Genomic DNA, 24,786 nt, shown 5'->3' with positions numbered 1-24,786 from the left:
CATCGTTTCAGCATATTAAACCTGACATACACTGAACAAAATTATAAACACAACACTTTTGATTTTGCCCCTATTTTTCTTGAGCTTTTTCAGGCAGGAATATTTCTAGTTCCTGGCAAAGAAGAAGTGCTCACAAACACAAATTTAGACAGATTTGTGGACAATTTTTGAGAGAAATAGGCTTTTTGTCTACATAGAAAAAGTCTTTCAGTTTGACTCATGACAAATTGGGGCAAAAACAGAAGTGTTGCTTTATAATTTTTGTTTTACACTACACAGAATGGATGAATTTCATGTCATCTTTTTAAATCCTGTTGTGTATTTATTTCATTGATAATAAGTTACTATTATATGTTTGTTTATTATCGGTTTTGATGTTTTTTGTGTTTATTATTTGAAAAAAAGTCAACTTGCAAATATTGTGATTCACCAGGTTGTCATATTTAAAATGGACACAAGATGGCAGTATGGTTACACAAAAGCTGTTCAGAATCTGTTACTGTAAATGCACACAACATTTCTCACTCAAAGCTTAGCCTACTATATATTCTTAAAGGATATTTTTTTCAGTTTTTATCATTTTATACATATTTAAACCTAAAGTACCCATTTCAAATGATCTACATTATTAAAATGTGTATTTTTTTGCATAATACAACTTGGCTTTAAAACTGATAAATGCAAACTGAGGAGTTTGCGTTCCTGTTCCTGGCAGTTTAGTCAGTGAATGAATCAAATGTGTTGAAAACAACAATTCATACAGTATTACTTACCGTTCATTTGTTACAAAATGAAGATAGAAGTTTGGTCTTGACTGTATGCCAAGCATAAATGTATATGCATACAAAAAAGTGAATGTTGTGCAAAATAAACTGCATAAATAATTAACATGGTATAATGAAGATAACCTATGACAGCCTTCACAAAATTGATTCTCCCCATTTCAAATATTCATCATCATTAATAATTCAAACAGTATTCACATAATTAATTATTATCAAGCAAGACACTTCAACACCGAAGGCTTTCAGTTTATTTTGGTTACTTACATATTCACCCATTTCTCTCCAAGTGAGGATCAAAATAACTAAAGTGATGATAAAATAGTTTGTATTCTGACATTCGTCACAAAATGCTTCTTGCTAAGTTAATAAACAGCAATCGCACCATACTCTTGGTCCCAGTGATTTGTTTCACTTGATTTCAGTTTGTAATAACCTTGACTTCCACCACACTATTTTTAGAAACAGGAACAAAATACCCTCAAATGCTTTATGTACAAGAAACACTCAGATATTCAGAGACTAAAATGATATTTGAGAAACATTTATACATCAAGCAGACAAGACTGAGATCTTACCCATAAAACTTCTCTGAATGAAATGCAGTTTGGCAAGGAACATTCAAGCCGTCAAAAATACTATGCAGGTATTTTTTAAAAATAGCGTTTGACTTGGACATGCGCTATGAATGCATCAAGATTAAACATGAACATCTCATTCAAACAAAATAAGATATTTCATACTCTAGAGCTTTTATATGCAAAATGTACAACCAACGATTGATAATATACAGTACTGTGCAAAACATTGAGACAAAAAATCTAATGATGACTAACATGAAGAAACATGAGTTGGCCACTTCTATGATTGAAATTATTTGCACAGTACTGTATTTCATGAGTGTAAAAGTAATGGTTTCCCAAAAATGTGTATTTTTTCATTTCCTCATTCCCATGTCGTTTCAAACTTATATGACGTTCTTCCCTTTATCTAAAAAGATCTTTTACAGAATGTTCAAGCTGCTCCTTTCCATACAATTACATTGTCAAACAACAGCATAAAGAACTACAAAAATGCTATGAAAGTACAGTATAAAGTGTGTAGTTTGTACAGTTTCTACATAGTATATTCAAGATTGTATGCTTCATGTGGACTATGCTTATCCATCCCCACTCACATGTGACCCTGGACCACAAAACCAGTCATAAGGGTCAATTTTTGAAATAGAGATTTATATCTTAACATCTTATTTATATCTTATAGCTTAACGAAAAGGCTTTCCATTGATGTATGGTTTAATGCACGTACACATGGGTTCACACCAGATGCGAGTTCAACGATTTGCGCGAGTAGATTACATACAAAGTCAATGCAAAGACGCGATCAGACGCATCCTCGCGTGGGGCGATGTGAATGATGCGTTAAGGGCGACGCGTTTGCCGATGAAAAAACGTGCTAATCGCTTCAAACGCGCCTTCGCCCAAGTAAAAAATATTCAACTCAAGCGAAAAATTTGCATGACACAAAGTTAAATCCCGCAAGTAATCTAGAGCGAGCAACGCGATGCTATGCGTTTGGTGTGTACGTAGCATTACTCGCTCTAGATTATTCGCGGGATTTAACTTTGTGTCATGCAAATTTTTCGCTCGAGTTCAATATTTGCAACTTGAGTGAAGACGTGTTTGAGGCGAAAATCGCATTTTCACTGCCGTCCATATCACGTCATTTGCATCGCTCCACGCGAGGACGCGTCTGATCGCGTCTTTGCATTGACTTTGTATGTAATATACTCGCGCAAATCGTTGAACTCGCGTCTGTTGTAAACCCACAAGCCGCATTCAGACAGCCAGCGATGTTATCGCTGTGAGTCATACGTCTCTTTCAATGAGGCGTTTCTAAATCTGCTTGTCATAAACAAATGAGTACCATCCACGCCAGTAACTGACCAAGAGAAGGATGACATGAACTCCACTGCTTCGTTCTCATTGGTAGTTGCTCCCGAAATTCGCTCGACATTTGCATAAAGTTAAATTTTTCTTAACTTTCTCGTGTCGCTGGACACGCCCATACGGTTGCCAACGGTCACTTTCGCTCGTACCGCCGGAAGTCGCTCGGTTTCCATTGAAATGATGCGTCTCTCTGCTACTGCTGGTCGCTGGCTGTCTGAATGGGGCGACAGTTAGGATAGGACAATATTTGAAAATCTGCAATCTGAGGGTGCAAAAAATCGAAATATTGCGAAAATCTTGTCCAAAAGTTGTCCAAATTTGTCCTTATTACTAATGATAAATAAGGCTTTAATATATTTATGGTAGGAAATGTAAAAAAAAACATATTCATGAAACATGATCTTTACTTACTGTAACATTCTAATGATTTTTGGCATAAAATTTTAGCTTTTGCTACTAATATACCTGTGCTACTTATGGTTTTGTGGTCAAGGGTCACATATATTGCATGGAAATGAAAGTGTAAACATTCTGCTTGACATCATTTGTGTTGTTCGATCCATCCACTGAGATCCTTTAGTTCAAAAGAAGCAAGACGGGTTTAAAGAGACATGAGGATGAGCAAATATAAGTTCTAGATAAATTATTCCTTTAATACTCATTATGCTCAATGTATGTACAGATTTTTCGGGCATGTGTTTGTAAAACAGATGTATTACAAACTGTCTTTTGATGCCCTCTAAGAGGTTTTAGCTTAATACTGAGGTAATGTTGAAATCATACATTTTCATTTCATGCTCCATTACTTGATTCTTAAAGTGAATGGAAAACCACTATTAACAGGACGCAGCGTGAGTTTGCTTATGTTGACAATAAAACAACACTACAGTAGCTTACACATGCACAAATAAAAGTATGATACAAACATAATTTACTAACAACAGTGTCATCAAAATCCTATTACAGTTGATGCATTTCAAGTTGATGCAAGTACAGACATTTTGTCCATCAATCAAACAGAAGAGTTTAATGACTCGTGTTATTTATAAGGAGGCTCCTTGTATAAGTGCAAGGATTGTCTGCCCCCATAATAAGGCACAGTGACTAAATCAAGATACAGTTGTGTGCTTTCTCTAGCACTGACAGACCATCACTTAAAAAAAAACACACGCACACTAAGAAGAGTCTTAAAAAACTGTCATGGTCGCAAAGAATGATAATCGTTTTTGCTCCCATTTAGCTTGATGAGATTTTCGCAATGAATAAACACCATCTAAATACACACTTGAGGTTATAAGATTTCCACGCTTGAACACTGAAAACAAGTTTTATCGATACCCGAGTGAATGTTTTCATGTGCGACTTTACATTGCAACACCAGACACGAGCACAACTGGACATGAGAAGATCGTTTGAACCACAAATGACACATTCTCTCTACAACACTCAACTTCCGTTAGCGAAACACCGAATATCTATTTGAAACAAACACCAAATGACCCATCCGTCCTGCTGTTTCAACTCCAGGTATTGTGCGGTTAAGCCTCGAGTCTCCTGTGAGTTTCACAGCTTATTGGGATTCAAAGCCCATCACACTCAGCACCGGGTTAATATCACAGCATCTCATCCGTCAACGTGATGGACAGATCGGAGACTGCGTCTTCTTCATAACCTCCTCGTGAGCTCATAACTGGCCTGCCGGGTCGAGAGAGATGGCGTGGCGCCGGCCACGTGCCACGCCGTGTGGCGGTTCGTGGATGGAGAGAGCGTATGAGGAGCAGGAACATGAGGCAGGGCAGTCTCAGAGTCAGCATGCTACACCGGAGGTGCGGAGGGACCGTTGAGAAGAAAACTGAAGGACGGCTGAAATCTATGGGTTGCATATTATGTAGCAAAAGGAGCTGGCTTTGTGCTCGGATATGACCCGGTCGGGTGTACTAACCCTCTTCTTCGCTCTCCTCCTCTAGTGCCTCCTCAAACACTCGATCTGGGAGTCTGAAACACTCTTCGAAGAAGTTGACCAGTGACTGACTGAGGTGCTGCCGCGTTCCCTCTTTGTGAATGAAGTGACCTTCATCTGGGTAAATCTAATGAACGACATGAGTACAGAATATCAAACAGTCAGATATTTTACTGCAAACAAAAAATCATAGGATACAAGCTTGCACACTTTTAAAAATTCAAAAATATGTGTTCGGAGTGTCATGTGTGTTGCTCGTGTTTTCAAAATGTGTGTTTGTGTCGTCATGTTAACCATGTGCATCACATGTTTTGTCAAAATAAGTGCCTGCTGCACACGCGTTAAAACCATTTATAATATAGAGGGTTTTCACGACGCGTCATCAGAGCGGTAGTCGCCATATTGGAGGCACTCTGCATCACAAAATAGCACAGGCACTGATGTATATCCCGAACGTCGTCAAGGAAAATGGTTAATTGTTGCCGTGTTTGAGGTTGTACCAATAGGACAGATCGAGAAAAACATTTGGAATATTATCGACTTTGAAAAGTTATTAAAAACCAGGAAAAGGAATGCAAGAAATTATCAGAGGAGGTGCTTGTGGTTGGTAAAGCTCAGGAAAAATAGTAGTATTGTATTAGAAATATGATTGAAGTACATAAAGTATAAAACAAGTATGCTTCTACTTGTTGTGCTTTATTTAAAGAGTATTTTAATATGTACTTTTTAAAAGTATACTTTAAGTGCATGCACAAAATGTACTTAAATACAACTAAAATTTGCGCTGCAATGCCTTAATGCCAGTGTGCTTAATTGCTCATAACAAATTTTCTATTGTAATGATAATAATATTTTTAATAGTTAATGGTAAAAACAATTATTGCTTTTATTGTTTTACTGTGTGCTTTTTTATTGTAAAGCGCTTTGGTAGGACACTGGCTATTTTAAATTTGCTATATAAATAAAGCTGACACTGACATATGGGCTCGGCATGAAAACCAGGTAGTTGACTATATCGGTATATGCAACTGAAGGAAGAATCGCCGGGTCGTCACGGATCAGGGAGCTAACTCGTAGGGATCTGCACTGCCTATAAATTGTAATTTCTCAAAATATCGTGCCTTTTCTTATGGTCCAAGTCCTTCCCTATATGCCTTTGCATCTTGGACGCGTTTTCTGTTGTTTAGACATGTCTACATTCACTTAAAGTATCCAAAGCGCACAAAACTCCATTGTACTCCGTTCCGTTCTTTACACCGAGTGCCTCCACAACGGTCGCGCATCCGGGTTACCGCCCAGAACATGACGTTGGTGAAAACCCATGTTCACAAAATACACACAAGACACTCCCTTAACAGTAAACTATGATTATGCATAAGACTATGCAAGTATCTGGCAAACGCCAGCGTCTCTTTTATCACATCTGCAGCAGGCACTTATTTTGACAAGACACATGATGCACATATTTTGAAATTACAAGCCACACACATGACAGCCACATATATGTTGTGACATTTTTTCGAGGCCGCATGATGCGAAGTTTAAGTCACCGGCTGCCACTGGGATAAGTGCTATGCTGTGCATCTTCAATTTTAATATAGTAAAGCAAAAGGGGCTCAAAAGTTCTGACTGTAGCGGTGTGCCAAATCAAGGCTGCGACCTTCTAAGGACGCATAGAAGGTACATTTGAGGTGGATGTGTGAGTTTATAATTCGAAACACCTGGAAATGCTCTGGACGTGTGTTTATTATATGATCATTCATATGGATACTGTATATGTATATGGAATACTGTTGTGTAATTGAATATATTTTTAAATTTTACTTAGCACTTCTTGCGGCTGATAATAGGCATGTTATATGTTTTCGTGTTTTTCTTCTCTTTATTTACGCTCTCATTCACTGTAGAAGGGTGATGAAAGATTGTTTCCATACTTCTCATCATTTCAGTTATGAAGATGTCAATGTTTAAAATGCTTGCAAAGAAAGATGCTTCACTGATGCAGAATAAACACGGTGCTTTTTAGTGCTCTAAAGGAAGTGGAGAATAACTTTTGCATGGATCCCCTTTTATACACTCAGAGATCTGGATTCAAACGGGAATTTATTTATCATGTGACCTTGGTGTTTCTCAAAAAACAGTAGGTAATTCAGTCAGAAAATTGGTACGCGGGTGGCTGGAAAAAAACACTGACATGTTGGATTTGGATGGCAATAAAATCATTGACTAGCCCTGTAAATGATAAAAATAGCTTACGTCCCCATGAGAAACAATTACTGTCCGAATAGGACTTAAAAGTGCCATGAAGTAGATTAAATCGGTTTAAAAATCCATTCCTTCTGCAATAAGGCTATTGAACAATACTAAGTAGGTCTGGTAAGGAATATGTAATGGGACAAACTTTTTTTCTTATATTATTTATGTAATTGTGTGGATTATTTGTTATTTAATTCAATTCAATTTTATTTATATAGCGCTTTTCACAATTGTTAATTGTTTCGAAGCAGCTTGACATGAATAGATGTAGGGGAAAACACAGAATAGTGCGGCGGCTAAGAATAAACCATACAACCGAGTGTAGTAATAATGTAACGTATACAGTAAAGTGCTAAATTAAGCCAATGTTGGCTGATTCTCCCGTGGATGAAAAAAACCCCATGGGGCGGTTTCCCATACAGGATTTATCCTAGGCCCAGACTAAAATAAGACTGCTATACTAATTTAAAAACATCTTGTACTGACATTATCTTAACATATATCAGTGCCATCTTTTTGTACAGTTTGTTTTTAAAAACTCCTTAAATGTCCTAATATATCTAAGGCCTAGTCCTGGAATAGCCCTGTTCGGGAAACCACCCCTATGTGTTTTTATGTAATGCAGCTGCTGTAATTTTTAACCTAAGACAAAACATTTTGGCCTTCTGAGACAATAAAGTTAACACTATCCTTACATTTGGAATTGGATCAAATAATCAAGCAAAAAAAAAAAACATCTTGTTCCTGATAAAACTTTGTTCTCGGACTGTACGGCAGTCCTGACCCTGTTTAACTGGTGATAAATTGAGAAGTACAGCCTTGCACGGTAGTAATCCCAGACTGTGTGTTGAATATCTGCCCTAATTAATTCCAGATTTATTCAATCCCTGGCAATTAATAGGGAATCTATTAGGAAGCAGAAAGCAGAGAGGAAATCTCCTAGTGAAAGAATATAAAGGGATTATACAGCGTGCGGCTCATGAGAGTAACCTGTATAATCTGTTTAAATGAGCTGCATGCGTTCAGTATTTCTCTAATCCTTCTGCTGGCAGAAGCCTCTTAAAGCTCTGAATGATCAGAGGAGCTCAGGATCCCCGACAGGATCCTCACACACAAAAAATATTGATTGATAGACCAAGATCTTACACAGACTAGGCTGCACAATGTGGAAGAAAACATAGCAATATTTTGTTTATCTGCAATTTAATGCGAAATGAAAATTACAGTATTACTTGAAGAGCTCTGTTTGAGAATGAATAACTCTGAGAATGATTTTGTAGGGAACTGTATCCTTATGGAAATAAAAAGCTCTTGCATTTCTTCTACAGTTCTGGGATGGCAAGTTGAGAAAAATAATTATTCATTTTATTAAAATCATTTTTAGAACTGTATTTATTAATTCCACCATGACTTTTGTGAGTTTAAACATTACTGGATCTGCGATTTCTCTCTGCTGTTTGGATGTGTTCTTGTAATGTCTAGCAGGCAAAGTCATCTGAAATAGTTTTCCTTTTAAAATAAAGTGCATTGCATATTCCGCGATGTGTCTCTTGAGAATGCGCACATTGTGATGTTGATGCTGAAATGATATACCGTGCAGCCCTAACCCAAATGCAAAGTTGGATTGTGGCACGAGGGTCAATTACAACCAGGATTACAACCAGGCATATGCAAGCTGTAACCTAATGTAAATGAGTACCGAACTTGTTTCACTACTAAATATTATGCTGCGTTCTAATTTGCCAACTTATACTATGCACTCAAACTATGCTATTGATTTTTCTTATAGATAAATAAATATTTCTAATTTTAAAAAGTATTTAGGATGGACAGAATGCAAATTGGGGTGAAGGGTTAGTGTGATGCACCACACTAACACAAGTATTTTGGTCATAAATGTGTAAAAATGTGTAAACTTTACTAAGCCCTTAACACAGATTATGAAAAATACACGGAAAATGCACCCGGGATTTGTCCAGGGATAGAATGATTTTGGTTCATTCCAAAAATTTTTTTTAATGTGTATTTTACGTTTTCTTACACACTGAAACGTATAATATCGACGTAATGACAGGACTAATACATTAATTTTTTACATATTAACACCTTAACAGACATTCAAATTTGTACGTATTCATATTCATAAATATGAAATTCCCAGGCATTGCTGTTTCTCATATTAATGAAAAGTTTTCAGTTGTATTTACTTTATTAATTCGCTGTTATCCACATCTTTAACATTCATATGATTGCGAGGAACAGATCCGAAATACATTCAAAACACCTTTTGCACTTAAAGCGTGTAGTGACTAGATCTCAGTTTAGATACGTGTTCCAGTTTAATTTTGCTAATTGCTAAGCCGACTTCTTCCATGCCTTTGCCACGCAGTGGGCCTTCAACATCCTAGCTCTGACTGAGACATGTGCTGCGTCCGAAACCGCCTACTTCCATACTACATAGTAGGCGAAAAAAAGTAGGCGAGGCGAGTAGTATGTCCGAATATGTAGTATGATGGACACTTCACTATCCCATGATGCCCCAGGAGTGGAGTTATGCAATGAAGAAGAATGGTATGATGTGACGTGATGACGACGTATGCCATGTGATGTATCAACATGGTGGATGTTGTATGTCCGAATAATTTTTGACAGGTAGGCATATCTTACATTATTTAGCAATATACATGATCTTAAGTACTTAACATAAAATTAAGATTAAGGATTTTCATTTTTCCATTTGTTTTCCCTGCAAAGTTGACTAATCTTGCTTGTGTATTGTATATCAGGGATTTCCAAACTTTTTCAACCCAACAGGTTATCTCAAGACCCACCATTTTTTAAAAATAGAAATATAGGGAAAAAGCAAACACATTTGTTCCCTTTCAGTAGTTTTTGTATGAGTTTAATTAAATAATATTAACATACCTTATGATAGGGCTACAAAAATCATAATTGTTACAGGCTACTGTATTTGTACTGAATTGTAAATGATAAATGTGAAAAAGACAATGAAATGCAAGGCTGCAGAGAACAGTGCACAATTGCAGACTTATGTAGGCTACTTAGGATTTAATTATATTACTTTAATATAGTCAGTCATGAACTGAATTGGGACAGTCTAAGGCATGAAACTCCAGGGCTTAAAATGACATTTTGACATCCATGGCAACCGGAAGTTACTTAAGGGGACAGCAAATTACATTTTTGGAATGCAAAATGGAAAGCTCTGTGTTACAAACATGCCTAAAACATAAAGCAGTGTTTTAATCTGCTCACTTGGTCAAAACTAAAAAAATACGTTTGTTACTAATTAAAAGAGTGTTGTGCAGTAGTATGTTTTTCTGAACGTTGCCAGTGCCGAACCGCGCAAAAACCGTGACCATAAAACCGTCACATGAAACAAACCGAACAGTGAGCAGTGTGAATCGTCACACCCCTAATTCGCAATAAAGAAAAAATGTGATTACACTTGTCTGTCTGTTATGCTTTTTATTTCTAACAGTACATGATTATGATAAACTGTTTTGGGTAGGTTTAGGGATAGGACTGTATTAGCTGTATTAGATAAAATATATTTTTAAAAGCTAAATTGTAACAAGTGTCAAATACATTGCATAATATAGTTGTATGTTTTGTAGCTGTCAATGGCTGGTTCAACCCTAACAAGTAACAAGGAGAATCCTGTTGTAGACATTTTTCCAGTTTCTCTTACCTGCAGTGTATAATTTGCTCTCTCACTTATTAATCTGGAGATGAATTTGGCTGTGTGCTGAAAGTGGACTTTTTCTAAAATGTAAAAAAAGATGTGTTATTCTGTATGCATTCATTTAATTTCAACACTGCGACCAGTGAAGAGTGGACTCACCATCTGCAGTTGGATGAATGATTAAAAACTTCTTATCGATGAACTGAGACGCTCTGTACGCAAGGTTGGCCATCTGTAGAATTAATAAACACAGCACAGTAAGTACGGTATAAACAAACAAAAGTGCATGCAACATACTGCCTGTTAATTCCAGGAAAATGTACCTCATATGCCCTTCGATCTGGCTTAGGAGGACCCAGATATCTCTCAGAGAAAGCTGAAGCTGAATGCAGGAAATGAAAGAACAGTATCAGTCAACGATGACATTGCTCATAGGCTGAGCTCATTTCCAAGTGTTTATTATGATAATATTCACTGCTTATCAGAGCCGTTTCTCAATACGTTCTGACAAGCTGGCTGACTTATAAACACATTTCTGTGCCATGGCCTCTTTTAGATGTAAAATATTGTTTATGATGAAAAAACACAAGCTCTATTTTGTCATTCCTTTGTTTGTTTGGTACACTATGACTGCTTCAATTCACCTATAGTGTCTGCTTCCAGAATACTGATGGGGTCACATACAGAGAAAGCTACAACAAAGGATGCTGATTTTAACATCATTCAGCTTGTTAGTGGCCATGCACACAGAAAGCATACTTCTGCTCCATCTGCATTGTTTTTTATTTGTTAGTTGTACTCATACATAAGGCAGATGTCTTTGGTCATAGGCTTGCACATTGCTCCACAACCAATGCATTTTTACATGCATTGTGAAGCACTGTGTAAAATATAACCTTTGTCAAGTAGAGTACTACGTTATTTAAATGGTATTTCCCATGCTTGACATGTCTGTATTTTCATCTTATGATTGAAGATAGATTCTTTAAAACGACATCTTTAGCAGAAGTGCCATCAAAGCATGACACAAGGTCACTTTCTAAACCCATCACACTCACTGTCACTCAGAGAAGAAATGAAACCATACCCTTATCCTCACACCAGACAAAAATGACTGAAGACACTTTATTGCATTCATCTTACTGTTATAAAGCATTTTTTCTTATAAATATAATACTTTAAAGTACATTTGCAGTACTGTCACTTGAACTAAAAATTTCAGCTTCTGTTATTCCTGTACATAAGTTGCATGCTCCTTTATAAAAAAGTCATTGAGCATATTAATGCGATTTACAAAGTATGTGCATTTTTTTTCTTTTATCAGATGTTTTATTGCACTAATTTGGACACTGCATTACTTGGCAATGCATATTTGGTTGCTTGGTTTACTTACTCGAATAACTACATCAGAGAATTGGTTGAAAAAGTGTCTATAAGGATTTTACGCGTTTTTTAAGCAGAACCAAACAATAAACCCAGCTGGCCAACTTTAAGGATAACCAGTGACAAGCCGGGATTTGTTAAAAGCATTTTGACACATGTTCTGTGTGAGTACTGTGTGTATGCGTCCTGATGTGTTATTAAGTGATAAACACACATACAGTATACAGCTTACCATATAGTGCAAAGTCTGTGATAGGTGAGAGAACTGCAGCACACTTGAGCATGGATTCTTCAGAGCTAAGCAGAAGACTTGTAATGTAACCTCCATACACCTGAAACAATAACACAACTTAACACAAGATAACACAACTTTCACTGCTTGTTATATAGGGATATTTGATGCAGTCAGGGCTCATAAAAATGCAGCAGAAAGCTGAACATGGATTAATGAATCCAAGCTAAAATCTTTCAAAGAAAGTTATAGACATGGGCAAAAGAGGAGATGTAGCCTGTGAATTTCCTCAATGAAGTTCTCTTTACTGCAGGAAACCAATTTGATTTGGAATTTTAGAGAAGAACTAAATTAGGGAGTTTGGAAGAGTTTTCCTGACTAAAGACACATTTACATCACAAGCGACTAGCAGCAGCAGAGTAACCTGATAACATTCATTCTAATTAAAGGTGCTTCGATCAAGATTTTTGGGGCAGATCAGGGTCTATTTAAAGCCATTTATACTACAGGTTCGTTAAATGCTTGAATCTGAGTGACTTCTGGGAAACGCACAGCGAATGTAGTTCCAGGCAGCTCTCTTAACCGCATTACAGTTCCATATCACTTCGCATGGTTAACTGTAATAACGAACTAACAAAAACAACATGACAGAAGATTTCCCGAGGCAATAACAGCGCTGTATAGAGACGCACAGAGGTAGCCTCGTTCACACAATCTCTCTCTCTCTCTCTCTCTCTCTCTCTCTCTCTCTCTCTCTCTCTCTCTCTCTCTCTCTCTCTCTCTCTCGTCCTCTCTCTTGCTCGCACTTTCTTTTTTTTCTTTTTTCTTTCTCTCTGTGTCTGTGTCACTCTTGATCTCTTTTTCTTTATCTCTCCGTGTCTCTGTCGCTCTTGCTCTATTTCTAATAACTTCATTAATAACTGCATTAAAATGCTATCAACTGCTCAAGCCTCCATTGCCAGCTTTAAAATGACGTCTTGGAACAAGCAAAAGAGCCATTGGATGAGTCGTGGAAGAAACAGTCCTAATCACAATAGCGTTTAAATACAAAAAACGGACCAATCCCTTTAAATATATAATGTGATCGATGTCTTGAAGTGTTGTAACCATAGTATAAGCGGAATAATTGACTATGGGCTGTTGAATTATTGAAAAATAATATTTTTCTAATAATTCAACGCCTCTCGTCAATTATTCCTTACATATAAATATGTGGCATAATTATTTTATCTATTTTTAAAAACAAAGTATTATTAAATATTAAAATATAATAATTTGACAACTGTTTATTTATAGGCACACAACATGTGAAACATATTACACCTCCACTCTTATAGAAACAACTTAAACCATAGCAGCCTATGCTTGTTTATTAGGAACAGCTTAGAGATGAACAAATACAGCTTCTGCCACTTCTCAGTCCAAGACTAACAAACCAAACCCACTGCAAATTCTCCTGGTAAGTCAAGAAATGCAACTTACACTACCAGAAATGTCTCTGCACAACAATTGTATATATATATATATATATATATATATATATATATATATATATATATATATATATATATATATATATATATATATATATATGTAAATGCATAAAGTATGCATAAAGTATATAAATGATGCAGAAAAGCTGCATTAGAAATGTCTTTAGACTAAGGTGGCTCAGTGGCTGAGCAATTAATCAAAATCGAAAAGAATGTTTCACATCGCAATTAGCAAATCTCATAAAGACTGTGATATGCGAAATATGCAGCAAGTACAGCAAAAGCATGACTGCCCTCTTTGTGAAAGTCTAACCAATTGAGTGAGCGCCACTTACCCGGTCTTATTGCAGCTTATTACACGGCTCTCTGGAATGCTTGATTCTGATTGGTCAGTTGAGACATTTGCAGGTTCGTTCTTTTCGAATAATAACCGCTCCAAAATAATAACGCATAGCCGGTACTACTTTTACGAGTAAGATCGCTCCGCGCCAATAAAGATTACTGTTTGTTTGGCTCCATCTTGTGACAAACACTGGACAACCACGACAAGACACAGACAGCTTACTGAGACTGAACTTGACAAAATAGAGCATGACAGCTACGAAGCCAACACACAAAAAAATACAGAATGGGCATTAAAACTTCTCAAAGACTGGCTAAAAGGGAAAAAAATGGAGACAGACAAGTATGAAGCAGAGGATCTTAATAAGGTATTACAATCATTTTATGCATCTGTGCAAAGTTTCGCGGAAGGATAAAAATGTTAATTTAAAACAAATATGCCAATAAAATGTTTCAAATTCATATTCATGTCCAGTTTTTTTTTCTTATGTGACAAGTAGCCGTGTAATAAGCGGGATAATGTAGAGTCAGCCGGTAGTTATCGGGAAATAAGCCCCTTCAGTGTGATACAAGACCCTCCGCTTCGCGTCGGGTCCTGATCACACTGTCGGGGCTTATTTCCCGATAACTACCGGCTGCCTCTACATTATCCCTTACGTGTCAACCAAAACAGTGCTTCTCCTAAATGGACGAGGGGTTTACACTTGAGGCACACATGTGGCTCACAGTGCTTGTTAAATGCTTGCGGCTGACCAAACATGTGCACGCCTCCCAAACACGAGTTTTGTTCATCTGATCAGCTCTTGTGATCGGCCTTGATAGAGGCTGCCCGATTAACAGGGCACCCTTTATTCTAATAGTTCATATATAATATATTCTAAAGCTTGGCGACAGAAAGTGGGCATGTCCAATGTAACAAAGTTGAGAAAAGTTTATTTAAATGATGAGTATTTTCAGGAGCGACTACCAATGTGAGTGAAAGTAAGTGGAGTTGAAGTCATTCATCTCTTGTCAGCTACTGCAGTGACACCTAAGCCCTTTTCACACAGACATTCCGGAAAATACACGGGAAAGGCATCCTGGATTTTTCCCGAATCGTTAGATTTTTTTGTTCATTCACACTGCCATGATTAGCCAGCATCTGATGGTCCCGGAAAGACACGTGACCTGTTAAAAGTCCTGCCCTCTCTTCTACGCAGCGTCTGAAGTTAGCAAATTATTTATTATTTCTCTCTCCAGAAACCACTCGCGTGCATTTTTGTTTATGATAAGACTATAAAGGAGCGCGTGAACGCACAGTTCTATTCTGGTGAATGATCTCAGGTTCATAATGGATATTTGACGAGCTCCCTGATCTCTGCTTTAATACAGTTTTCAGACATTTCTCATCGTGATTGTTTATATGCATTTAAAACCCGCATTTTGAGGAGCTGAATGATATATCTTGTTGGGATGACGCGCGGGTATTTTCATTTATTATAGCTAAAATGAGCACGTGACGCGATATTCTTTTATGCTGCTGAATGATCTCCGTTTCAAGGCAGTAAGTAACGAGCTAACTTACCTGATATCTGCTTCAGTCCAGTTTGCTGACATTTCTCATCATGAATGTTGTAAATCCCTCATTTTAAAGAATTAAACCTACTTCATGTTGCCATGACAAGTGCATCCTTACTACGGCACGTGCGTCATTGTTTAGGCGTCTCATTTATCATTTCCTGATAGCTGTTTCAATCTAGTTTGCAACATTTCTCATGGTGAATGTTTATATGCATGTTATCTCTCGTTTTAAGGAGCTGAACCATAGCTTTTGTTGTGATGACACTCGCGTCCTCACTACGACACGCCCATTATGGCATTGTTTTGGCTTCTTGTTCACACAGAGGGTTGTGTGAACCAGACTTAGGGATTCGTCTCTCAAAGCAACCCTTTGAGTCCCCAAAATCGTACCGTTCACTGACTGGCTGTTCCATAACCTAATGAGCAGCAAAGTTAAGCTATTTTATAACACCTTCTTAACCAAAATCTATGTTATCATGATACTCTATTCTTTAGTGAGAAGGCAATACCAGGATGTATTGCAACATGCTTGGTCAAAAGTGTTGCATTTCAAAATACTGGATTATATTTATTTTGCATTGTTTTGTAGGTATTTCAATTGGCTTGCAACAAGCCATTACAACTCAAAAAAATCTAAATGTTTTTTTACTACAAATAGCAAAACTATTATAAGAGAGGTGAAAGACGTTTTGCTTTATCAGCTGAATTAACAAAACTGCCAATATAAAGATGTTTTACCTGCCCGAAAGCTCCAATTCTGCTCTTGTCAATGTAGGGCTCCTGTATCATAACACTGCCAAACACAAACATAAAGCGTTAACCTTGCAGTCTTCTAACATGCTGAATAATCACAGATCAGAGTCTGATATACTGTAAATGTGCATCATTTGTTACAGAACTGCTGTGGGGTTGCAGAGATTCGTCTCATGTTTGTCAGTGGGTGTGTACAGCTGTGTGTTGGCACTGATGTATATTCACTGTGTATGAGCACAGATGGCTGCTCGACTACCTGAGAGCCTCCAGCTGGTCTTTCTCCTCAAACATCCCCAGCCTGCGCTGCACCTTATGGAGAAAGTTGGTCCCTTGAAAGCCACTTCCACGGCCGTCGAAGCGCATAGCGACCACTCCAAAACTGCTGACCAGCACTGACGCCCAGTCTATGTGGAATTGCTCTGAAACTGACTGACTGCCTGGAGTACCATCTCTAAAAGAGATAGAGAAAGAAAAGTAAAAGAAGAGAATGAATTTGAGGTCCATTTGTTTTTAGTACATTTTGCTGCAATCCAAGTACATTTAGGCATCGTTTCTCTGCTGGATTTTTGCCTCTTTTTGCATTTCTGCTTGGCTACAGTTTAAAACACTTTGGATTCAATGCAGATTTTTTTCTTTTTTAAACATAACAGGTGTATTTTAGCAGCATTTTGGTTGCACCTAGCTACATTTGTGAGATGTTTTGAATCAGAATAGTATACATTTGTAGCCTAGATGCCAGCTGAACTTAGCCCAGCCCACAACATTTCAGGTCGGGAAGTTCGGTCTGGAGTCGCTCCGTTGTGATGCTACTATGCGCAACCAAAAGCTGATCGAACCAATCAAATTGCCAGGTAGGGCTTTATACGATGATTGACAGATGATCAACAGAGCGCTTGTGTTGAATCCGTTTACAACAAAGACGGCTGCCGCTGGAGAATGGAAATGTGAAGATTCTGCCATTGCGCACGACAACGTGGATATAACTAGTGGTCATTATCAGCTTTTTTTGGGAAGCACGTGGATGAAGTTCATTTAACTTACAAATGGTAAGAGATAGTCTGACTGTATGACTTAGTAAATAACTCACAATGTCTTGATATGAATGAAATGTTGTAAACATAGTAGGTGTCGATGTACGTTCGCTAACTCAGACTTAGCACAATCATAATGTTAGTGTCATTGTAGTGTCAAAATAAATAGCGGTTCAGGTCAGGCTGCAAAAGGACAGATGCCATTTCAACATACATCACACACTCGGTTGCTCTGATTGACACTTTTTGTCCTGGGGCAGTTGAAACATGCCCCATAATTACAGCCCAATGGAGCGGTATCAGACTCAAATTCTGAATAGAATTTTGAGTATGACAACGTCAAGCTAATGAATTTGGGTCTAAGCACATAAAAGCTGTCTGTAGTTCAGCTGTTGAGACAACTAGCGCACATCATGTTCAGACTGCATGGGTGACTCTATAAAGAGTTCAGGTGTTTGCTGCTGTATGTGTGATGTATGCTCAGGTTAATTGAAGTCAGTCTGTAGATAAACTCATTCGTGGTGTAATTACAGTGGCTGAAAGTGTGCTGCTGAGAAGACAAAGATTAATAGCACAGACTCAAGTCTATTTTAGAGTTACACTCATACGTCTGATGAGACCTGAACCACGGCAGCACAGAAAAGAAACTGCTGTTATGTGTTAATGGGATGACCCACAGCACATTTTTAAAGGGCTCATATATTACAAAGGAAACGTCTCGGTTACGGATGTAACCCTCGTTCCCTGAAGGAGGGAACGGAGACGTCACGTCGTGACCGACGAATTGGGAACTCGCTTAGAGAGACCAATCTGCTTCGAATACTACTAAAACGCCAATGAACTTGGCATTGAGATATTTGCATAATGCTGGCGCCGCCCCGCCAGGTGCGTATATAAGCAGCAGGTGCAAATAAGGAAATTAGCTTCTTTTTCGCTGAGAAAGCCGGAAAGTGTGACCGGCCGTAACAGCAGGTGGCAGCACCTGTGGCGACGGGACGTGACGTCTCCGTTCCCTCCTTCAGGGAACGAGGGTTACATCCGTAACCGAGACGTTCCCTTTCAGTCGGTCACTACGACGTCACGTCGTGACCGACGAATTGGGAATCCCTATCAAAACGCCACTAGGGGCTGACCTCTTCCAGTGACTGCGTAAAAGCCCTCCGGTTCCACTTAAGGAGGAGGAGGTAGGTTTTAAGGCAGAAGGCCGGGCACTAGATGTTCCTTTAACCCCACAGAAGTGCCAGCGACTGGGAAGCGCCCTACCTGAGCGGGATAGGAACGCTGCGGAAGCCACCACCCGTCTTAAGGGTTAATGGTGGGCGAAAGTCAACCGTAGTTGAGAATAAAGACAGCCGTGGCTGTGTAAGCAAAGCAGTGCTCTGCTAAGGGAAACGTGGGCTGGTAGGATTAACCCCACGGAAAAATACTCACAAAGGAACCCGGTGGGACACAATGTGGAGCCCGAGCCAGACACGTAGGTTCGCGAGGATACAGCTAGTGAAAGGCTGACAGCCAATGCTCCGCAACAAAGGCTGCCAAGGCAGCGGAGGAAGAACAATTCAAACCATTACGCATTTTTGTTCTGAAGGCCTTCCATACTGACACAGTTATGAAGCATCAGTTGGAGGCTGCAAGCCGACCTGTGAGACTGTTCTCCGTGCTCCCCCTGGTGAGGAAAGAACACGAGAGGATACAGGCTCAATACGAACACTGTAAAATCTAATGAACGTATTAGGTGTCGCCCAACCAGCAGCTCTACAGATGTCTGTTAGCGAGGAACCACGAGCTAGAGCCCAAGATGAGGCAACACTCCGTGTGGAGTGCGCTCTCAAATTAAAGGGGCAAGGAATACCCTGAAGATTATAAGCCAGGGCGATAGTATCAACTATCCAATGAGACATCCTCTGCTTAGTGACAGCTTTCCCTTTCTGCTGGCCACCATAACAAACAAAGAGCTGGTCTGAGGTCCTGAGGCTTTGCGTGCGATCCACGTAGAGTCGCAGTGCGCGTACGGGGCACAACAAAGCCACGGTTGGGTCTGCGTCCTCCGGAGGCAGCGCTTGCAAGCTCACCACTTGGTCTCTGAAAGGAGTCGTGGGAACTTTGGGCACGTAGCCTGGTCTGGGCCTCAATGTTACGCTTGAGGCAGCAGGACCAAACTGAAGGCACGAGTCGTCAACAGAGAATGCATGTAAATCCCCTACTCTCTTCACTGAGGCCAATGCTAGCAGGGTCAGAGCTTTCATTGATAAAAGCTTCAGACTCACAGACTGCAAAGGCTCGAACGGGGGGGCCTGAAGGGCTTTCAGCACCATGGACAGGTCCCAGGGAGGAATAGAAGGAGGGCGCGAGGGGTTTAGCCTGCGAGCGCCTCTTAGAAATCTAACAACCAAATCATGCTGGCCAACTGTTCTGCCGTTAATAAGTGAGTGATGAGCAGAAATAGCAGCGATATCAACTTTAATGGTGGAGGGTGACAGCCTACCGTCTAACCTATGTTGAAGATATAAAAGCACGGTGTTAATAGGGCATTCTCTGGGGTCCTCGCGTTGCGAAGAGCACCAGGTGACGAAAAGGTTCCATTTAAACGCGTAAGCCCGTCTCGTAGACGGAGCTCGTGCCGCGTTGATTGTGTTAGATACCGCTTGCGGTAAATCACCTAAACCTTGCGCGCGCTCAACGACCACACATGGAGATCCCACAGGTCGGGGCGCGGGTGCCATAATGTGCCCCCTCCTTGAGAAAGAAGGTCCTTCCTCAGGGGAATCCGCCAGGGAGGGGCTGTCGCGAGGAGCATTAACTCTGGAAACCAATTCTTGCTCGTCCAATATGGGGCGATCAGTAAAAGGCTCTCCTCGTCCTGCCTGACCTTGCACAGTGTCTGTGCGATTAAGCTCACTGGGGGGAATGCGTATTTGCGCATCCCCCGAGGCCAGCTGTGTGCCAATGCGTCCACGCCGAGGCTGCCCTCGGTTAGTGAATAAAATAGGCGACAGTGGGTATCGTCCGGCGACGCAAACAGATCTATCTGCGCACGACCGAACTTCTTCCAAATTAGCTGGACCGTCTGGGGGTGGAGTCGCCATTCGCCGGGGCGCGCAGCTCGAGAAAGCGCGTCCGCTGCTGTATTGAGCGAGCCCGGAATGTGAATGGCACGAAGGGACCTCAGATGCTTCTGACTCCAAAGGAGGAGATGACGAGCGAGATGCGACAGGTGACGGGAGCGCAAACCGCCTTGACGGTTGATATACGCAACGGTCGCAGTGTTGTCGGTGCGTACTAGTACATCCTTCCCTCGCAGCTCCGTAGCGAAGCGTACAAGTCCCAGATATACTGCCCACAACTCTCGGCAATTGATATGCCAGTGCAACTGGGGTGCTGTCCACACCCCTGAAGCTGTAAGCTCGTCGTACGTGGCACCCCAGCCCGTGTCGGACGCATCTGTGTGTACAACAGCATGCCGAGCGATCTGTCTCATGGACACACCGGACCTGAGAAACGCGGGGTCCGACCACGGGGGGAATGTTAGGCGACACGCAGGTGTAATGGTTACACGATGGATGCCGGCGCGCCACGCTCTCCTCGGGACTCGATCGTGAAGCCAACGCTGAAGCGGTCTCATATGGAGCAGCCCGAGCGGTGTCACGGCCGCTGCTGCTGCCCCAGGAGCTTTTGAAATTGTTTCAGCGGGACCGCATTCTTCCCTCGGAATGAACCGAGGCAAGTCAGAATTGACTGGACGCGCTCTTCTGTCAAACGCGCCGATAAATCGATCGAGTCCAGTTCCATCCCGAGAAAAGAGATCCTCTGCGTGGGGCAGAGTTTGCTCTTTTCCCAGTTGACCCGAAGACCCAAACGGGCGAGATGCCGAAGCGTTAAATCTCTGTGTTCGCAAAGCGTCCGTCGAGAATGCGCTATTATAAGCCAATCGTCGAGGTAAGCCAATATGCGAACGCCGCTCTCTCTGAGGGGTTTTAACGCCGCCTCCACTACTTTCGTGAACACACGGGGAGAGAGGGATAGCCCGAACGGTAAAACTTTGTACTGGTATGCCCGTCCCTCGAATGCAAACCGGAGAAACGGTCTGTGACGAGGGAGAATGGACACATGAAAGTACGCGTCTTTCAGGTCTATAGCCGCAAACCAATCTTGGGGGCGAATTGAATTGAATATTTGCTTCGGTGTTATCATCTTGAAAGACCTCCTCTGCAGAGATTTGTTCAGAACGCGCAAATCCAAGATCGGTCGTAACCCCCCGCCCTTTTTGGGTACTATAAAATACGGGCTGTAGAAGCCCGATCTCATCTCGGTTGGAGGGACCGGCTCGATCGCGTCCTTCGCCAGCAGGACTTCGACCTCTGCACGCAGTACATGTGCATCGGACGCTTTCACCGTGGTGAAACGAATGCCCGAGAATTTGGGTGTGTGCCGGTTGAATTGTATTTCGTAACCGAGGCGGACAGTGCGTAAAACCCAACGAGACGGGCTGGGAAGCTGAAGCCAAGCCCCCAGGGACCGTACGAGGGGAATTAACGGCACTACCGGGGTACCCGCGGGGGGGCGGCGGAGCGGGACAGGTGGTACTGCCGGTACGTCTGCTGGGACAGCATAAGTATCTACAGTATGTGTGTGTGTGACACTGACCTGAGCCCGCTGAGGGTGACGGTCGTCTGGTCTCCTCAGCGGAGAGCACAGACTCCGAAGAGGGTGCTGGTGGTCCCGTCTCCTCAGCGGAGAGCTGGAACTCCTCAGAACACCCGCTGGCGATAGAGGAGAGGGAGGAAGAGCATGTGAATGCCCGCTCACATCTCTCTCGATCCTCTGAAGACCTGGAGAAGGAATAGGAATGCACTCTTTTTGTGGTTTTGTGGGTGCCGGCTGAGAAGCCGGCGGAACAGAAACAAAACGAAACCAAGGATTCTCCATCCGGCCCTCTACCGGTGGAGGGAGCGGTGCCATCACCGTCTCCCGAAGAGTGATCCCATCCGATTCCAGGTCGCCCGTCTCAGGGCCGCTTCGATTTCCGTTTACCACGGGAAGCGGGTGGGGCGGGCGGGGCGGGCTGCCGACGGCTGTTCCCCCTCCGTGGCCTGGAAGATGTTCTAGTGGGGGGGGGCGGAGGCAGCCGCCGCAGGGCGCCCTCGGCGAGGAGCAGACGGGCCCGCCGGCGCTGGAGGGCGAGATGCAGGTCGCTTGCGCCGGGGCATGATCTGGGCGATCGCCTCTGTCTGCTTCTGGGCGGCGGAGAACTGCTGGGCAAAAGACTCCACCGACTCACCGAAGAGGCCAGCCTGCGACACTGGAGCGTCCAAGAACTTATTCTTCTCCGCATCCGACATGTCAGCCAGACATAGCCATAAGTGGCGTTCCTGGACCACCATCGTGGACATGGCACGACCAATCGCCTGCGCTGTCACCTTCGTAGCGCGAAGAGCCAGGTCAGTGGCAGCCCGGAGCTCCGAAAGGACAGGCGAGTCGTGTCCTCCCTCGTGCAGATCCCTCAAGGCTTTGGCTTGGTGAACCTGCAGCAACGCCATTGCGTGCAGGGCTGAGGCCGCCTCTCCACATGCCTGGTGGGCAGCGCCCGTTAAACCGGAGGACTGTCTGCAGGCACGAGAGGGGAGGGTTGGGCGGTCCTTCCAAGAGGGAGCGTGTGCCGGACACAGCTGCATCGCGACAGCACGCTCCACGGGAGGGATCCCCGTATAACCCTTAGCGGCTCCGCTGGTGAGGGAGGTGAGGGGGGAGGGCTGAAACGGCCGTAATCTCATGGAAAACGGCGACTTCCAGGTTCTAGTCAGCTCCTCGTGCACCTCGGGGAAGAAAGGCACCGGTGGAGAGGGTTGTGAAACCCGGGCAGCTCCAAAGAACCAATCATCCAGGCGGGACGGTTCGGGCTGAGGGGGGGGAACCCACTCTAACCCTACGGTCTCCGCCGCTCGAGCGAGCACGGCCACCATCTCTGGATCGAACTCCGGCGTCCCAACCCGACCAGAGGGAGGAAGGGCGTCGGGGTCCACGTCAGGGGGAGGAGGCCCACCCTCGGATGCTGCGGCGTCGGTGGACCCGGAGGGCGGCACGATGGATTCTAGAGACATCGTAGAACACGACGCTGAAGTCTCCATCGGCACATCAACCGGCTGTGGATGAGGAGGCTGAGAGCCTGAGGACGAATCCCCCGCTCGGCTCAGCACAGTGATGCGCAGGTCGTCTTTAGAGAGCTTCACAGCCGCACCGTGGCGGCGTTCAGCACTCGCATGACGAGGGTTGCGTTTTTCCCGGAGGAAAGACAACCGTCTGCGCAAATCCACAAGGGACATGTTCTCGCAGTGAGAACACTTACCCCCAGCGAACGCTGCCTCTGCGTGCTCGATGCCCAAACACGAAAGACAACGCTCGTGACCGTCCTTCGGACCCATGTATTTGCCGCACCCAAGATCGCACGGACGAAAAGCCATCCTGAAAAGGACGCTGATGTCCGGATATACGAGAGAGTGGCTGCCTTTAACAAGGCACAAAGCTCTCTCGTATCACTCTTTTAGGGAAATTCACTCAGATGCTCAGTTGATGATGCGCACAGGGAAAGGCAACGCACACACTAAACTCAAAACAAAATAAAGATGTAGAGTCGTGGAATTAAGCGAAGCGTCCGCTGTGGTACTGCTAGTCCAACCAACTTCAGCAATCGAATCCCACCAGAGTAGAGTAGCTTCTCAGTAGCAGATACTGCCGGCTTTCGAAGCGATAAAAAGCTAATTTCCTTATTTGCACCTGCTGCTTATATACGCACCTGGCGGGGCGGCGCCAGCATTATGCAAATATCTCAATGCCAAGTTCATTGGCGTTTTAGTAGTATTCGAAGCAGATTGGTCTCTCTAAGCGAGTTCCCAATTCGTCGGTCACGACGTGACGTCGTAGTGACCGACTGAAAGGGAACCGGGATGTTTCTAACCCAACATGATTTTGCAGTTTTTATGAATATGAATTTCTTATGAATTGGTACAATGTGAATCATACTAAGAACTCATCTGAGATAATACTAAAAATTAGGCTACACCCCTAAACACACCCTTAAATCCTGCAAATTCATTGCAGATCATACTAAAATATAAAATGAGGTCGTACAAATTCACCCACTGTGTAAAATGTATATGTATGTATTTGTCAGATGCTTTTATCCAAAGTGACTGACAGTGCATTAAATTATACATTTTGATCCATATGTCTTTTCCCTGGGAATTCAACCCTTGACATTTTGTGCTGCTATCGCAAAACTGTACCACTGAGCTATAGGAACTTAAAAATAGTTATGAATTTCGATGATATTGTCTTTTACTGT

The 24,786-nt window shown here is 42.2% G+C and overlaps 1 protein-coding gene across 3 annotated transcripts in view; it reads right to left on the bottom strand.

Moving 5' to 3' along the window:
* Positions 1–2,545: 2,545 nt before the first annotated feature.
* The window catches only part of dpp6a (dipeptidyl-peptidase 6a), a 413,973-nt gene continuing 391,732 nt past the window's right edge, over positions 2,546–24,786 (bottom strand). For all 3 annotated transcript variants that reach the window (XM_065294630.2, XM_065294632.2, XM_065294631.2), the window contains 7 exons: positions 16,673–16,867; positions 16,402–16,456; positions 12,269–12,368; positions 10,977–11,035; positions 10,813–10,885; positions 10,660–10,733; positions 2,546–4,818 (listed from right to left, as the gene is read on the bottom strand). In XM_065294630.2, the coding sequence (XP_065150702.2) occupies positions 4,669–4,818; positions 10,660–10,733; positions 10,813–10,885; positions 10,977–11,035; positions 12,269–12,368; positions 16,402–16,456; positions 16,673–16,867 (706 nt within the window). In that variant the 3' untranslated portion in view covers positions 2,546–4,668. The remainder of the gene's footprint in view (positions 4,819–10,659; positions 10,734–10,812; positions 10,886–10,976; positions 11,036–12,268; positions 12,369–16,401; positions 16,457–16,672; positions 16,868–24,786) is intronic.

The sequence above is a fragment of the Paramisgurnus dabryanus genome, chromosome 22 (assembly GCF_030506205.2).
Source record: "Paramisgurnus dabryanus chromosome 22, PD_genome_1.1, whole genome shotgun sequence".
NCBI classification, from domain to species: Eukaryota; Metazoa; Chordata; class Actinopteri; order Cypriniformes; family Cobitidae; genus Paramisgurnus; species Paramisgurnus dabryanus.
The sequence above is the reverse complement of the archived record's forward strand: the minus strand, read 5'-3'. Positions and strand labels throughout refer to the sequence as shown.